This window comes from Cladophialophora carrionii (assembly GCF_000365165.1).
Source record: "Cladophialophora carrionii CBS 160.54 unplaced genomic scaffold supercont1.1, whole genome shotgun sequence".
NCBI lineage: Eukaryota > Fungi > Ascomycota > Eurotiomycetes > Chaetothyriales > Herpotrichiellaceae > Cladophialophora > Cladophialophora carrionii.
The window spans coordinates 2,334,762-2,350,602 of record NW_008481816.1 but is presented as its reverse complement, the minus strand read 5'-3'; the positions used below and the strand labels follow the sequence as shown (position 1 = coordinate 2,350,602).

Here is a 15,841-nt window from a genome sequence, read left to right as displayed (position 1 = left end):
ATAATTGTTTACATTTGTCTCCCAATCGATGGTGTAGTTACAGCAGCCATGACTCTGAATACAGTATACTATCACACCCGCCGAGGCCCCTGACCGGCAGAAACTCCTACCCCTGAACATTGAGATGTTGTTGGCACAGGTCACGGACACGACAAAAGAGGTTCGTCGCGTGGTCTACACACACAGCCCAGGCTCTCTGAGGGATCAAGGACACTCCGCCAATCGAGCCTGTCAGTTTTACGGCACGAGGACAGAATGAGTCTTCGCATCTGACTGAACGTGGAGCTCGGCTTGGAAGAAGCGCCATGTGTATATTTTAGTTGATCAATAATTAGTACTTTATATCTGAAAACATATATGTTCTTACAATTAAAGCCTAATACGTATGGACTTCATTTCCACGACGAAGATGCTTGTCCGAGCCGGGTCCTGCTCAGAACACCACGTTCAGCACTTTCCCCCCTCCGACCACGACGACTCGCCTTCTTTTCTCCCAGTCATTCTTCTCCGTCAGCCACACGCGGCCTTCTTCAGAACGGAGCACAGCACGCAGTATCTCCTCCTCTCGCGCTTTTTGGTTGTTGTGGTGGTCGTTCTGCCGCTCCGCCGACAATGCTGGCACCTCTGCGGTAAAGCGTAATTTCCCATTCACCTGCACAGCGCACGTGATGGTGGTTTGTCGGCTTCGAAGCGCCCTGACTTGTTCTGCGGTGATGATCTCTCCCGTCCACACCGTGTCGAAGATGCTGTCACAGTCTGATGTCGACATTAAGCTTTCCCAGCATTCTTCGGCGAAAGCAGGGGTGATCGGCGCCATCATCTTCAGGAGCGAGGCGACCGCGATATGGGCGATAGACGGCGTCAGGTTGTTAATCCCGATATCATCCAAACCGTTCGTAAGCTTGATCAGGTCAGAGACCGCCGTATTCAGGCTGTAAATGTCGCGCGAGAATGTTTTCGAGACGTTTTCACTGATGCTCTGCGCTAGGAGCAGAGCTTTCGCGTCGCTGTCGTTGAGAGTGCTCAGTTCGGGAACGATTGTCTTCGGAAGGTCGCTCTTAGCAGTCTTGGTGATGCCAACAAGCTCGGCCACGATCCGGTTGACTCGACCGAACCATCTCTGTATCCCCACGATCTTCTCCTCATCCCATTGTAGCACCTCGCTGATCGGTGCTGCGAAGAGGATGTGAGCTCGGAGGGCATCTGCGCCGTATTTCTCAATGGCGATACTAGGATCCACGCCATTATGCTTGCTCTTGGACATCTTCTCCCACGTCACGTTGGCCAGCTTACCGTTTGACTTGATGACACCGGATTCGCCCGCAATGTCGACCTCATCCGGTAGCAAGAATCGGCCCGTGTCCGGATCAGAGAAGGTCTTGCCATGGACCATCCCCTGGGCGATGAGTTGTTGAAATGGTTCGGCGTGGCCAGTCTCCCCCGAGACATGGCCTTCACTACACAGAAACTTGTAGATGAACCGCGCATAGAGCAAGTGGAGGATTGCGTGTTCCACACCACCCACGTACGTGTCGACAGGAAGCATGCTGGCTGCTGACTCTTTGGAAAAGGGCTCTTCGACGTTGTTCGGGTCCGGAAACCGCATGAAATACCAGGACGAATCAACGAATGTATCCATAGTGTCGGTTTCTCGCTTCGCCGGCCCGCTACACTGGGGACATCTGCAGTTGACCCACTCATCGATCTTGTCGAGTGGGTTGCCAGTCTGACCCTTGATGGAAGAGTCTAGCGGGGGCAACATCACTGGAAGGTCGTTCTTGGGCACGGGGACAGTGCCGCATTGCGGACAATGTATGATGGGAATAGGCGTTCCCCAGTACCTCTGTCGGCTTACCAGCCAATCGCGCAGTCTCCAGGTTTCGACAGCCTGCCCCAGACCTGCCTTGTGCAAGTCAGAGACGATCTTTGTTCTGGCCGCGCTGCTTGACATGCCAGCATAGGACCCGCAGACTGTGGTCAAAAAGCCGTCATTCGTGTAGGCTTCCGACAGCTCGGAAGGGAGCAATTGGGCTGGAAGGCTATCGGAAGGCTCCGGTGCGATAGCTATCGTGACGGGTTCCGAGGGGCGGTGAAGTTTCCAGAAGCTAAGATCCCGAGAGTCGTGCGCCGGCACGCCCATAACCGCGCCTTCTCCATAGTCGTCAAGTACATAGGGTGCAGCAAAGACTGATAAAGGTCCAATGTCCTGGTATCCAGACTGCGAGAGAGGATGTATGGCCTGTAGGGGGAGTTGGAATCCCTCCTTTGAGTCGGGTGGGAAAGAGGCCCGCCTATCGATGAACCTCTGAAGCTCTGCTGATTGACCGGCAGCCTGAACCACAAGCGGGTGGGTCAGTGACAAGGCGATATACTTGATCCCGAACAAGGTATCAGGCCTCGTTGTGAATACGTGAATATTGGAGGACTTCCCAGCTTCGTCCCTCAACGCAAATTGAATGCGTGCACCATTAGATCGGCCGATCCAATTCCGCTGCTGGGTCAACACTCGGTCGGGCCATTTCCCGCCTTCAGCGAGGTAGTCGAGGTCTTGCAGCAATGCCTCCTTGAATTCGCTAATCTTCAAAAACCATTGGCGGAGTTTGATCTGCTGGACAAGTGCTCCTGACCTCCAAGAGCGTCCATTATGATCTACTTGCTCGTTGGCAAGCACAGTTCTATCCACTGGATCATAATTGACCAGGGCTTCGGCCTGGTACGCCAACCCTCGGTGATACAGCCTCAGAAAGATATCCTGCGTGTGTTTGTAGAATGACGGTAAACATGTTGAAATTTCCTACAGACATCCGATCAGTCTACATACATTCATTCAGAGCCCTGGAACCTACAGCATCCCAATTGAAACTTGTGTTCATGCTCTTCAGCTGTTGCTTCATCTTTGTGATATTCTCTTGTGTCCATACCGCCGGGTCAACGCCACGCTGGATTGCAGCATTCTCAGCCGGGAGTCCAAACGCATCCCATCCGGTCGGGTGCAAAACATCATGGCCTCTCATTCGTCGGTGACGGGCGATAACATCGGATATGGTGTAGACACGCAGGTGACCCATATGCAGAGATCCGGAGGGATATGCAAACATGGGAAGGACATAAGATTTGGGTGAGGCTTGTGCCTGCCGAACAGCAGTCTTGTTTGCCCATCTTTGCTGCCATTTCGAGTCAATGGCACGGAAGTCCAGGCGGCCAGGAGCATGGGAGGCAGATTGAAGGGAATTGGAATGCAGATCCCGAGCAAAGCACAGCCATGCTGATTGTCTGACCACGAAACTTCTCGACAACAACATCACCTCCAGGCCCTCCCGCGCCGTCCTCGAAGGGATACAAAACCACGAGTCGTCGTAGCGCGTGGTGAGGTGAAGCAGACGCAGTGAAGGTATGAGGTACTCCGAATCGTTCGGCGAGAAATTGACCGCGTTTAATCAACACGTGATTGACGCGCTAACCAGCCTGGTGCCACAGTGTGGGATCTTGGCATCGAAACAGCATTTCATCCAATTCAACACCAAGGGATCTGGCTATGATCTAGCTATATACCAAACTCTGAAGGCTTTACTCATAAGTCTATCATCTGGCACGCTCTCCCTTTGCGGGACGCTGTGTTGGAACGCAACTGCTTGCTGTGTCTTGCCACGACATGGTCGACCTTGCTGGTAAACAAATGAGCAAACTGCAACGTCTGAGCCTCACAACACCGCTTTCCAGTGTGCCAAAATGGCTTCGTATTCCCATTCCACGGACTTGTGTATGATGGGACGATATGAAACCATCGTCGAGGCATTTAGGCAGAGCAGCCTTTGTTCTAGGCACAGCGGCCTCAGTCTTAACTCATCTAAGATATGTTCTTGTCGCGCTCTTGATCCTTCTCATTCCTAGGGTATCTAGCTATATCTTTATTCAAAGCTGAGTTTCAGGTTATTTCGGTCTCATTCGAGTATTTTGACTCATGCTTTGAGCTGCAGTGATGTCACTTGCCAGCAGACGGGTTGTTTTTGTTCGTGACACTTCACTAATTTGATGTCCAGGAGCATCCGGTATTGTCTACGCTGGTCACATGTCTCTACCGTTGGCAGCTCACACGCGTCACTGGATCAATGCTCTTCGGAGTGACAAGAATTGCGCTGCCTCCGAGACCAGATCGGCTCTCTCGCAACTTGCCTCTTCTTTTGATCAGGTGTTCTACTTTCAGTCAGTATCTCACTATCTCTCACAACATGCCTGGGCTTTCTTTCCAGAAACCTTCCACAATATAACTTCAATAACGTCCTCCACGGAATACTTCGATCTGGCCGGCCGAAAGTGCCTACGAGTTCTGCGACCCAACTCCTCTGCATAGGTTGCCCGGCGGAGCTGAACTGGTTGGCCACTTCCACCTGTGGGTGATGTGAACCACTTGTTTTGTTGTTTAGTCTGAACCGTTTCGGACTCTCATAGTCTTCCGTGCCCCAAGGAGCCAAAGCTCCCTTTCGGTTCACTTCTTGCCTTCTATTGTCTCATAAGCAAAACAAAGGGGGGAAAGGGCGAATGTTCCCGACACCATGGCACCTAGCATTGTGAATCAGTCAGCTATCACTAGAAAATGTGGGTATCGCAGTCGTTATCTTCCATGCTATCCACTGACTGATCTGTCTGAACAGGGTTCATGCAGCCCAATGTGGCTCGATCTCCGGTCAAACGCAATGCACTCCGCAAGAGCGACTCGACCGAGAAAGATGCCAACGAAGCTCTTGAAGCGGAAGATGGCAGAGGTTTACTGCTTCGCAACTGGGCTGATGTTGCGCGAGGATCGGAACGGACTCGTTGTCCACAGGCGCGTGGCCGTTTCACACCTCAAGTTGCAGAAGTCCAGCATTCTAGTGTCCGTTACCCCACGAATCATCTCCTTGCTATCCCTCAGGAAGTCCGTGACGCGATTCTGGAACTTCTGCATCCAGAAGAAGAAGTTGCCGGCACTCGACCCGTGGCTGGGTACGAGAATTACCAGCTTGCTTGCAGACAAACATTTCATGAGACTTCGAGACGCTGGAACTACCAGCCCACGGTCCTGGTGCCATTCAATCGGGCCCTGGAATTCATCACACGAACACTCAATGCCGCAGTACTTCACAGCAATGCTTACCACAACGTCAAGAGTCTGTTCCTTGAGATACGTCACGATGCATCGAGCAGGGTTTTCTCTCAGATTGCCCAAGTTCTGAGACTGTCGACTCAACTTGAAGAACTCCATCTCTTCGGCGTCGGGCCAGACGGATACGGGGTCAGCACCAGCTCGGTTGCCCATAGCTGTGGAAAGCACGACATGTCGATCGTGCCCTTGAAGTCCAAACTGCACATCGACGGACAGCATTATCGGCGACGCCTTACACTGGTCAATGGTATTCCTTGGCTGCAACACCTCAAAGTCCTCGTTCTGGACAACCTCAACATGCCTTTGCTCCAAGCCCATGTGCTCATGAACAAACCTCGGCTTCAGAAACTCTACGTCTCCGCGGATCCTCGAAGTGCACTGCATGTGGAGTACAAAGGTTGTCCATCCCTGGGGCTGGGAAATCTGGTTTGGCCAGTCAATGGCAATATGCCTCCGGTCAAAGAACTCCGTGTTGATGCAAACGCAATCCTCACCGCCAGCCAAATCGCTTTGAAAGTCGCCGAAACACTGGAGAGCTTGGAGTGGACCATCCCAGATGCGGCGTTCCAACTCCATGGCGGACAAATCAGCTTCTACAATGAGGCAACACAAGTGCTGTCCCGAATGCCTAACGAAGCTACGCGACTGAGGGAGCTACGGGTTTGCGTGCATGGCCCTGTTTCCGAAGACAATTACCAGTCTGGGAATCTCATGGGATCCTTCAAAGACTGTGTTTCCCGCATGCGGTCTCTTGAGCTGGTCGAACTCCATATTCACTCGAAGTCACCGTGGTTCGCAAACGAGTTCGTCGAGGCGCTTTCTCCATCCGTCACTCGGCTTTATCTAACCGATATCTGTGTGGATAGAAATATCCGAGAGCTGTGTGATTCCGTCAGCACAAAGACGGGCATAGACGCACACCACCTCGAGGAAGTCCACAAGGCGGTTGCAATTGGAGAAGATCTCACTAGGCAGGACTACATATCATTCAGTGGGAGCAGACTGGGGTTTGTGGGGTACGAATACGACCTGAATCTCGACGTGAAGGCAGCTGCAAAGCAAGGCGAAGACATGACGATGTTCCTCAAGCTCAACGGAAGACTCTTGGACAGAGAGCGAAATCACCACCTCGCTAGTTTCGAAGGCATGTTTATCCCGCCCGAAGAAGTACCAGAGGAAGAATGCCTGGAGTGTATCGACCTCCAATCGGCCACTACACATGAGCAAGTCGAGAAGAACCGCAAAGAGCTCGCTGACTGCATTCTCGACGATCACCATGAGTACTTCGGCAGTGAAGATGTCGCAGAGGTCGTCTTCCGTCACGAACCAGTTGCGAAGGGCGGCCACTACAGCTACCCAGTGACCTCGGAGGTTGAAAATGTGTTCAAGCGCTCCACCCACTGGCTGAGCAAGTGAGGGCCCAGCGGAACAGAAGAAGTTGTGACATCAGGATTTCTCAACTAGCAACGCGGGCACGAGGGCCCAGGGGTGCTGCGGACTAACAAGCGATCAAAGGCACAAGGCCCTGCTGGTTTCATATTCGTTTTCTCCCGCGCTGGCATCGCGATGCAGAAACGTCGGCTTCTAAGGGTGCTTGCCGAGGGTCAGTTACTTTGCATTCCTTTCCTTTTCTTGTTCCATAGGTTCAGATAGACAGGTACATGCGCGGTTGGACACAGCATAGAAGACAGATTCATCAATCGATCAGGCATTATCCAGCAGTCGCCGAAGACTCCGACAATCCACTTTGCGAAATCTTCACTTTCCGTGTTGATTCCTTGAACCTTGAATTCACTCCGACATCTGAGTTAGACGTCACGTACTGGGGGCGTGCCCTAGCACCTATAGTGGGTGCCTAGACGAGTCAACACCTGATCCCGGCATAGTGCGGGTGCGCGTGGGCTTGCCCCAATCGGGTGCTTGGCGCCCCTGCCGAAAGCCTAACGACTGGGCCGTCGCTTGTCGCCCCCCAAACTCTCCGTGGTACGTGGCGCGTATCTCGATTCAGGTCGTCACCTCCCCGTCACATCAACTGACTCAAACCTTGCATCGAGCCATTCTTTGCTAAGCTCGGAAGCCAACATGCAGCACGACGCAGGGCACTCTGCCGCCTCTCCTGCGTCGCCTCCCCAGCCTGCCGACGGCAATGACCTCCCCCCGTCCTCCACGTCACTGGCCGGCCGAAAGCGAAAAGCTGGTGGCGCTGGGTCTCGTGGCGTGGCAAGCCTCACCCCCGAGCAGCTGGCCAAAAAGCGTGCCAATGATCGAGATGCCCAGCGCGCCATCAGGGAGCGCACGAAGCACACTATTGAGAACCTGGAGCGCAGGATAGAAGAGTTGACGTCCCAGCAGCCGTATCAAGAGCTGCAGGAAGTCCTCCGACAGAAAGAGGCCATTCAAGCCGAGAATGAAGAGATCCGGAGGAGGCTGGCCTCGGTCATGTCTCTCATCCAGCCCATCATAGGGGCCCAAGGACTGACTGGTATGACTCCTGACCTGCAACAGAGCGCAGGCCGTTGCTTACTGATCTCGGACCAGACCTTGCCACTGCCGCCCAACACAATGTCCAGGCTGGAATCGGCCGGCACACGCCCCATCCTGCCTTTACACCCGCCACCAGCGCCTCCCCCAATCCGGCCTACTTCACCACACAGCAACATGGGAGAACAGCGTTCTCCGTGCCGCCCAGCACGACGCATGGCCAGATGGGGGCTTCTGCATACCAACCTGCGTTCGCAGCTGAAGGCCCTGAAGAGGCCCGGACTTGGCCTGTGTCGAGGGATGCTCTCAGCATCCAGCGAGACAACCTTCAGCGAGGCCTCGAGCTGAACGACAGCGGAGAGCGAGTCAACTTCAGCTTCTTACTGGATAGCCTGGGAGTAAGACCGAGCAACGGCAACCTCGATAACCTGCAACCTCCACAACACTCCTCGCCGTCAAGCCAACATCCGGCTTATGCTTCAACTGCCGCCAGTCTGTCTGAGCATTTGCAGGTGCCTGCCGCACCATGGAGCATTCTCCCTAAGATTGGCCCGGCGACGTGTCCCTTGGACCGGCTCCTCCTCAACTTCCTGCAATCCCGTGAGCGCGAACCGACCAGGGCCAATGGGACAATCCCACCTTCTTACCCTTCCGTGTCGTCACTTCTGAATCCATCCGGAAATCCTGCACTGGATCCTTTATCCCAATTTATGACCGACATCATATCTAAATTCCCCGACATCGCAGAACTGCCGAATCAGGTAGCGACTTTGTTCTGCATGTTCAGTATGATGCGTTGGCAAATCCACCCGACGCAGGAGAATTACGAGCGGCTACCCGAATGGCTGCATCCCGTTCCGATACAGTTATATACCTCACATCCGGCCTGGATAGATCACCTTCCGTGGCCTCGCCTGCGCGAGAAACTCGTTGCAAACTCGCAGGACTACCCATTTGACAACTGGTTCATCCCTTTCACCTCGGGCCTGAGCGTCAATTGGCCTTACGACCCCGTCGACTGTCTCCTAAGCACATCTGAGCAGGATGAACCCGTCATGAACCCGGTCTTCGAGCGGCATATTCGTCGACTCGAAAACTGGAGCCTAGGGCCATTGTTCGCCGAGACGTTTCCGGAGCTGGTAGAGGCGACGAGAATCCAGAACAAGGAGTCTATGGGACTCACACCGAGTCTGGAGTCGAGAAAGAGAGACAAAAGCATAGCGTCTTCGACAGCATGACTTCACTGGAAGAGGAGGTGGAAATATCACGCCTCATGGACTTTCCACCGTTTACAGTTCGAGCCGAGCCGAGCAGTGCCACAGCCGTGCGCTGATGAGAATATGGAAGCAAGAGTCAGATTTGCAAAAGTTGTTGGTGTAGGCTTCCAAGGATATCCGATCATCCCAAGGGGCATACCCAGACTGAGCTGTAACCCCAACCTTGTCGCTGCCGCTGACGGAGTCTTCGATTCTTCACCATCCTGGCCATTCTCACCCCGGGAGCGGATCGAATTATTCCTCCGGTGCAGCTTGGTATACCGCCTAACATTGCATCCTCGTCGCGTCGCTACTTGGCTAGCCAGTGCTGCAGCAGCCGCTTGATGGCAGCGGGGCGCTGCGGTAGAGCCTCAGTCCGTGTGCCGGGGCCTTCTGGGGAATTTATATTCTACGTCTCTGTCTTTTCCTTCTCAAATATCCGCTTCAACGGTACCAGAAGTCACTGTCACGTAGCAGATTCATCAGATCTCCATTGACTTTCTCTTTGACCTTGTGTCCCAAAAACGATCGTGTCACAAACGATCGTGTCACTGAGTATGGTGGCCTCAGCCTGACTGGCCAAGTCATTCACCGTTGTGTACTGGGAACCGCATTGTGGGGGCTGGAACATCCTCCTCGAAGTGGCGTGGTGTACTCCGTACAGCAAATGTATATATTTGGGACCTCAGTGTGACAGACTCAAGTCACACTCAAGCGCGTATTGCAGCGCTCTCAAATACAGGAGCCACGGGCAGAGCACCGTAATTCCTGGAGTTGAGTCTTCTACTATCGACCAGGGTCGGCGTTAGTTGTCGCTCCAGACCTCGCTCCTCTCGGAGTGTCGTCTATAAGCGCCGTGCCATGCCGTTTTGCATTTTCCACGCCTTCATGGAGACTCATATCATCATCGTGAAAACGCGACCCTCTCTGCCAGTGCTGCCACCAAGCCGTCGGATTGACATCAAATGCGACCGGCTGGTAGACTCGTCAATACTCATGGTCAATGGGTCTTGCCCCGTTCGGCCTCGGCATACAGCACCCTTCGCTAATGCAACGCCCATTGATCCGCTCTCCGCTCATCCTGCAACTTTCGGAGCATATTTCGCACTTGCGGCATCAAACAATTGACTCTTCTCTTCCAGGTCCCTCAGTAGAGCATGCCCCGCATCCTTCTCCTTCAACTGCTGCAATAAGCCCTCTAAGACATCCCCTTTCTTCCCCATCACACTGGCGAGCACGACACTGTTGGCCACGGCCTGGACGTCGGCGTTCTCCATGCTCATCGCCTGTTGCAGGGCCGCCTCCGCCTCCTCCAGCCTGCCGAGATGGATCTCCGACACGGCCTGCCCAACCAGCGCGGTCGGCGACGTCGTGCCCGGCGCGCTCGCCAGCTCCTCAAACACATAATAGGCAGACTGATACTTCTCGGCGCCCCCTTCGCGCATGTTGGTCCAGCTCTCCGCCAGATTGATGAGCAGCGAGTCCTGCGCCCATCGCTTTGCCGCCGCGACTTCCTTGACCGCGAGGTCCGTGCGATTTTGCAGCAGGTGGATCTGGACCAGCAGCGCGACGGCCTCGAGCGAGCCCTGGTGCTTGCTGAGCAGGTCGACGGCCTTGGTGTACTCGGCGTGCGCGGCCAGGACGGTTCCGGCGCAGATCTGCACGACACTATCCTCGCCGTCCGAGTCGGCTAGGGAGAGAGCGGTCTCGAGCGCGGACTGCCCGTTCCCTGCTGCGTTCTGGGCAAGTGCGACGATGGAGCGGGAGGCCGCATCCTGGGATTGTTTGAGCGACGATATGACGGTCGAGGACTGTCCTAGGGCGATTTGAGCGCGGTATTTCAGGATCTGGGCATTGCGTTTGTTGTCCGCCGAGAGGGCTGACGTGTCGAAGGAGAGGACGGCCGGGTAGGCGTGCGTGAAGAATGCGGTCGAGATGTTCAGGAGTTCTGTACGCAGGACCCTCATTAGCATGCAGGTCAGTGGGCAGAGGGGAGGGGGGGGCAGATGTAGGGCAAACCGCACCGCCTTCGCCGGAGAACGGATCCATGGTGAGAGGTACAGGAGACAAATGTACGGCGGTAGATCCCGTCAGGTTCTGCTATTGCTGGTTGTGCAGAAGACCAGCAAGTCGTCGGCATGGGATACTCGTACGGTGTCAACATTTATTTCTGAAGGGGCAGGTACGGCGAGTTGACGTTCTCCGCAGTGAGGCAGTTAGTGGTGAGTACGGAGGAGTAACTAGACACTGGTGGCATCTACAAAGTACGGAGTGCCTCAGGTAATTAGTTTACTCGAGGCCCACGAACAGCTACAGACTCGTACCCACCGCCTATGGGGTGCTCGTACTGGGTACCTGCTTCAATCTAAGCACTTTCCTCTCCTCTTTAGTCAAAGTGAAACAGTACAACCTAGTCCAATCTGATATGCTCTAATCAACGCGAAACACTCCCTCTCACCGCGTCGACCAGCCCGCTGCAATCACCCACCACACTCACTCGATCACTTCCTTCCTCCCTCCCTCTACATCTCCACCATGCCCCGCCCTCCCCGCCCATTCAGCTTCTCATACACGTACAACAGCATCCTTCTCGACCACCAGAAGATCCAGACGCGCAAGGCAGTAAGCCGCGTCCGGGGCAATTATCACCTCTTCTTGCGCAATCAGCCGCGGAAACCGCTGTTCAATGTCCCGATCGAGAGACAGGCTCTGGGGTCCAGGAGGACGTGGCGCGTGCCGAAGATGAGGGGTGAGTAGGGAGTACCGCAGTACGGGCTGGTCATGAGAGACTGGTGCGGGTGCGATTGCGAGAGTGAGTTCGCGACACTGCGACTGCGGGTATCTCAACTGTGATTGTGACGAGGGCTCGTCGTGGGATCGCATCTTTGCTTTGCCGTCAGTGTGCGCGTGTACAGCGATGATGACTCTGGGATCTCGCGTCTGGTTTGGCGTCAGTGTGTGCGGTCACAACGATGACGGCTCTGGGATCTCGCATCCGCTTTGGCGTCAGTGTGTGCGGTTACAACGGTTCACTCAATCTCTGCTCCGCCTCCGCATTCATACCCTCGGCGTTACTGGATGATCGCTTTGATATGGCTGTATGAGTACGGACGGATTGTCGGATCTTTGTCGTCGGATACGCGTTATGGCTACATGGATATATGGAGGCTATCTCCCATCTCTACTTCGACGTCATGAATGAGAAAATTTCTCGGCTCCGATCCTCTTCCACCTGTTCTCAGCCCCGGCCTTCTTTACTCTGTCAGTGGGACGGTGTCCACGAACAAGGCCTTCGCAAATGCCTCGGGATACCGACCACCATGGACTTCAGCCGCGTCGATCACCTTTCTGATTTTCTCATTGTCTTCCCTCGAGATCTGGATGTTCAAAGCGGCCATGTTTTCGTCAAAGTTCTTCACCTTGGTCGTGCCGGGGATCGGGATGATATCGTCACCCTGAGCCAACAGGAAAGCCAGCACGAGTTGGCCTGGCGTACAGCCCTTCTCATCGGCCAGAGCCTTCAGGTCGTCCACCAGTTTCAAGTTCTTGGGGAAGTTCTCTTCGCTGAATCTGGGTGCAAATGTGCGGAAGTCGCCTTCTTCGAAATCACTCCGGCTTCGGATGCTGCCCGTCAGGAAGCCTCGGCCGAGTGGTGAGTACGCGACGACGGCGACGCCGAGCTCTCGGCACGTCTTGAGGAGATTGATCTGTGGGCTCTCGATGTCCATGGAGAACGGACTGTACTCGATTTGCACGGCATCGATGTGTACGACCTGCTTGACTGTTAGCGGGTATTAATTCGGGATGGCCTAGCTGCCCCTTACCTTGCAAGCCCTCCTGAGAGTTTCTGCACTGCACTCGCTCAGGCCCAGATACTTGACCTTGCCGGCATCTTGCAACTCCTTCATGACCCCCACTGTGATCTCGATGGGCTGATTGGCTTGCACTCTGTGGCAGTAGTACAGATCGATCTGATCAATACCCAGCCGGCTCAAGGACTTGTCGACGGCCTGTCTGATATAGTCGGGCTCGTTCTTCACGGATCTCTCTCCCGTCTTTGGGTCGACATAGTTGGCGAACTTGGTGCAGAGAAAAATCTCCTCCCGCCGACCAGGGTTTTTCTTGAACCAACGCCCGATCAGATCTTCGTTGTCTCCATACATGTCTGCTGTGTCCCAGAAACGCTCTCCAGAGTTGTACACGTGATCGAGGAAGGCGTATCGTTCTTCATCGGGCTTGGGTTTACCGTAGAATGCTGAGAGGCCCATCAGGCCGAAGCCGAGGGCTGTCACTTCAGGGCCATTCTTGCCGAGCTTGCGCGTGGGAAGTTGTGGTGCCATTGTTCACTGTTGGGATTCTGCGTCGAAGTTGAAGTGAAGTTGAAGTCGAAGTCGTTGTGAGGGACAGACTGAGCGAGGCTGAGGGATCATAGAATATATACTTCCTCATGTGGAGAAAGTTCAGGGAAGAAGTGATTAGCAACGAATGGAGCGGATTTTTGCTATCATGAAGTCAGCATGAGTAGAATCTCCTTCTTGGGACTGCCGGCGCTCGGTTTGCGTTTGGCTCGTCCGTATCTCCGAAGCACTGGGTGTTAACTCAGACATTTCCCGATCTGAGCTCGACGGTCCCCCACTCCGCCACCTTTGTCCTCTGATGTCATGCATGTTCACGGTCAACTCGGGCCATTCCGAAGTTCTTTTCTCTGTCCTGCCTGAACCTGTCGGTCGTAACTAGTAACTCGTGGCACCCTCCATTTCGAACGGCTGCGTCTCGAGTGCCCCGGATTTCTTCGGAGTTACGTTCTCCCATTTCGAGGGCAGTGTCTCTCCCCCATGCGGCCGCCTCGTCCGCACGACGACTGATATTGTTCAGCAGTTGATTCTCGAAACAGCACCCTCAATCAATCAATCTACCACAGACATACCGCCTCAATGACGCGTCAACAGGATGCGTGGCGTGATTGCTTCGCGATCCCTACCTTCTCATCACTAATCAATCGCCTGAGAACGGATTGCAGATGATGCTGCGAGGGTCTTCAAGGAGCCCATACCGCAAACACGGACTCGACCCCAGAAGGAAAATTTAACAGAGCTTTCACGGCTCGCATCCCTGCTACGAGCACCACGATCATGGTGGTCAGGTCGATCAGGTCTAGTTTCAACTTCGAGAGACCGTGTGCTGTACGGAGTACGTTACCACCTCATTCCCCCGAGGCGTTATTGATTTCCAATCGTACCTGGAGACTCCACGTACGCCGTGCAAACCGGACAAGATCTGCTTCAAAGCATATTACAAATGAGCTGGCATGGTCCTGCAACACCGTTGCGAATTCGCGAGCATGGCTTGTCGCGCGTTTTTGCGGTGCGGAGTTTAGTGTTGGTCACGGCTCCCTTACTCTACGCGTAATGGAGCACGATGAGTGTCACCTCCGCTCGATACGAGACAAAGCGCAAAATGAAAGGCTCGATGTTGTAGAAGCTTCAGGAGACAGCAGGTAAATCTGGACGGCGAGTCGCCGAAGCTACGTATCTTGCACATCTTCCACCATCTGCTGGCCGCAGCCTAGGCTCTTGCATTATGTTCAGAAGAGGTGGAATATCTAGCCGCTGGACGGTCAGTGATTTTATTCTTCGCTGTCGCTAAATCTGCCCGCAGGCCGCACTACATGGATCCCGTATCTGGCGACCAGCTTGGTCACACTGCTTCAGATTCCATTCTTTTGAGGCAGCAAACGCAAAGCCCAGACAGTCAGACTTTCGAGCCGCGTGAACGGAGATATACGCTATTACGTCGGGACATGATCTCTTTCTGTGCGTGCTACTCGCCTCTTAACGGTGGACTTATCTGGTCATCTCGTCATGACCGACCTCAGTCGTAGCTAAATCATCATGTTGATAAGCGTTGGGCTGGCGTTACCACCTCGCCAGCATCAATCTACGTTCTGCCTTTAGCTGGATGGCATGGACCATCCCAAACGCAGCCTTCCGCCACATCGCCCGAGAACTTTCAGCGTACCACTCATTGCAGGGCGATTTCAGGTATTTCTGTAAGCTAGAACAACCGGGAGGGAGATCGGTCTATAATTTTTCCGCCATGTCTCGCAATGAATCCAATCTTCAGAACAACGAAACGTCGGATACGGCTACTGTACCCTCAATAACGGCCGGAAGGACCGTGGATTGATGCAGCACAGATCCCTGACTCCCAAACAATCATCTGCTGTATGACATGACACCGGGACTGTTAAGGGATCACCGCGCCGAGATACGGCGCCAGGCGAAGTTCCTTCTCTGGCCCGGTTCAGGCATTCCACCTCCACCCACCTTTCACCCTTGAATATTTTCGATCCGGAGTTACATATCCACGCCTTCATCCAGTGCCACTGGTCCTCTCTCATCTACACCAGTAGCCTCTGCGACCAATCAGACATATCCCTCGATTGTCGTTGCGGGACCATCCTCCGCTGGGAGCATCAACCATCGCAATAAAAAATGACCACAACCACAACCACTCCCTCTCACCAACTCGCGCGCCTGATCGGCCCGGCGCTCCTCACCATCTCCATGGCAGAATCCGTCAACGCGCACATCTGGGCTTCCAGCAGTCCGCCGACGATCTTTCTCAACGGCTCCATCATCTTCGTCAGCGGCCTCGCCATCGTGCGGCACCATAACCTCTGGACCACTAGCTGGCCCGTCCTCGTGACGCTGAGCGGCTGGAGCGGCCTGGCCCTCGGATTAACGCGCATGCTCATCCCGGAGAAGGTCCTGGAAAGCGTGAAGAAGGCGCAACCCAGGGACGTCAGGGCCGGGGCCCTAGTCGTAGCTGGTTTCGGAGGGGCGGTCACCTTGTGTGGGTATTTCGCCGCTTAGGTGTACATAGACGCACTGCTGGGTGCCGCCAAGAGGAGAGTCGTACCATCACGAGAGGCACAGGGCTTTGATGTACTTGACGGCTC

The 15,841-nt window shown here is 54.4% G+C and overlaps 7 protein-coding genes across 7 annotated transcripts; 4 read left to right on the top strand and 3 right to left on the bottom strand.

Annotated features, from left to right (window-relative positions):
- Nucleotides 1-433: 433 nt before the first annotated feature.
- G647_00826 (leucine-tRNA ligase) lies at nt 434-3,302 on the bottom strand (the record flags this gene model as incomplete). The annotated part of the gene is made up of 2 exons (XM_008724229.1): nt 434-2,794; nt 2,847-3,302. The coding sequence occupies 2 exons, from the start codon at nt 3,300-3,302 to the stop codon at nt 434-436; spliced, it is 2,817 nt and encodes a 938-aa protein (XP_008722451.1).
- Nucleotides 3,303-4,657: 1,355 nt separating this feature from the next.
- On the top strand, nt 4,658-6,559 carry G647_00825 (uncharacterized protein; the record flags this gene model as incomplete). The annotated part of the gene is made up of 1 exon (XM_008724228.1): nt 4,658-6,559. One exon carries the CDS (start codon nt 4,658-4,660, stop codon nt 6,557-6,559), a length of 1,902 nt encoding a protein of 633 aa, XP_008722450.1.
- Nucleotides 6,560-7,225: 666 nt separating this feature from the next.
- Nucleotides 7,226-8,862, top strand: G647_00824 (uncharacterized protein; the record flags this gene model as incomplete). Its single annotated transcript, XM_008724227.1, has 2 exons — nt 7,226-7,625; nt 7,682-8,862. 2 exons carry the CDS (start codon nt 7,226-7,228, stop codon nt 8,860-8,862), a joined length of 1,581 nt encoding a protein of 526 aa, XP_008722449.1.
- Nucleotides 8,863-9,956: 1,094 nt separating this feature from the next.
- G647_00823 (uncharacterized protein) lies at nt 9,957-10,853 on the bottom strand (the record flags this gene model as incomplete). The annotated part of the gene is made up of 1 exon (XM_008724226.1): nt 9,957-10,853. One exon carries the CDS (start codon nt 10,851-10,853, stop codon nt 9,957-9,959), a length of 897 nt encoding a protein of 298 aa, XP_008722448.1.
- Nucleotides 10,854-11,424: 571 nt separating this feature from the next.
- Nucleotides 11,425-11,628, top strand: G647_00822 (uncharacterized protein; the record flags this gene model as incomplete). The annotated part of the gene is made up of 1 exon (XM_008724225.1): nt 11,425-11,628. A coding segment is annotated over one exon (204 nt), but the record flags the coding sequence as incomplete, so codon positions are not given.
- A 506-nt stretch (nt 11,629-12,134) lies between these two features.
- G647_00821 (uncharacterized protein) lies at nt 12,135-13,220 on the bottom strand (the record flags this gene model as incomplete). Its single annotated transcript, XM_008724224.1, has 2 exons — nt 12,135-12,653; nt 12,705-13,220. The coding sequence occupies 2 exons, from the start codon at nt 13,218-13,220 to the stop codon at nt 12,135-12,137; spliced, it is 1,035 nt and encodes a 344-aa protein (XP_008722446.1).
- Nucleotides 13,221-15,374: 2,154 nt separating this feature from the next.
- G647_00820 (uncharacterized protein) lies at nt 15,375-15,755 on the top strand (the record flags this gene model as incomplete). The annotated part of the gene is made up of 1 exon (XM_008724223.1): nt 15,375-15,755. The coding sequence occupies one exon, from the start codon at nt 15,375-15,377 to the stop codon at nt 15,753-15,755; it is 381 nt and encodes a 126-aa protein (XP_008722445.1).
- Between the last annotated feature and the right edge of the window lie 86 nt (nt 15,756-15,841).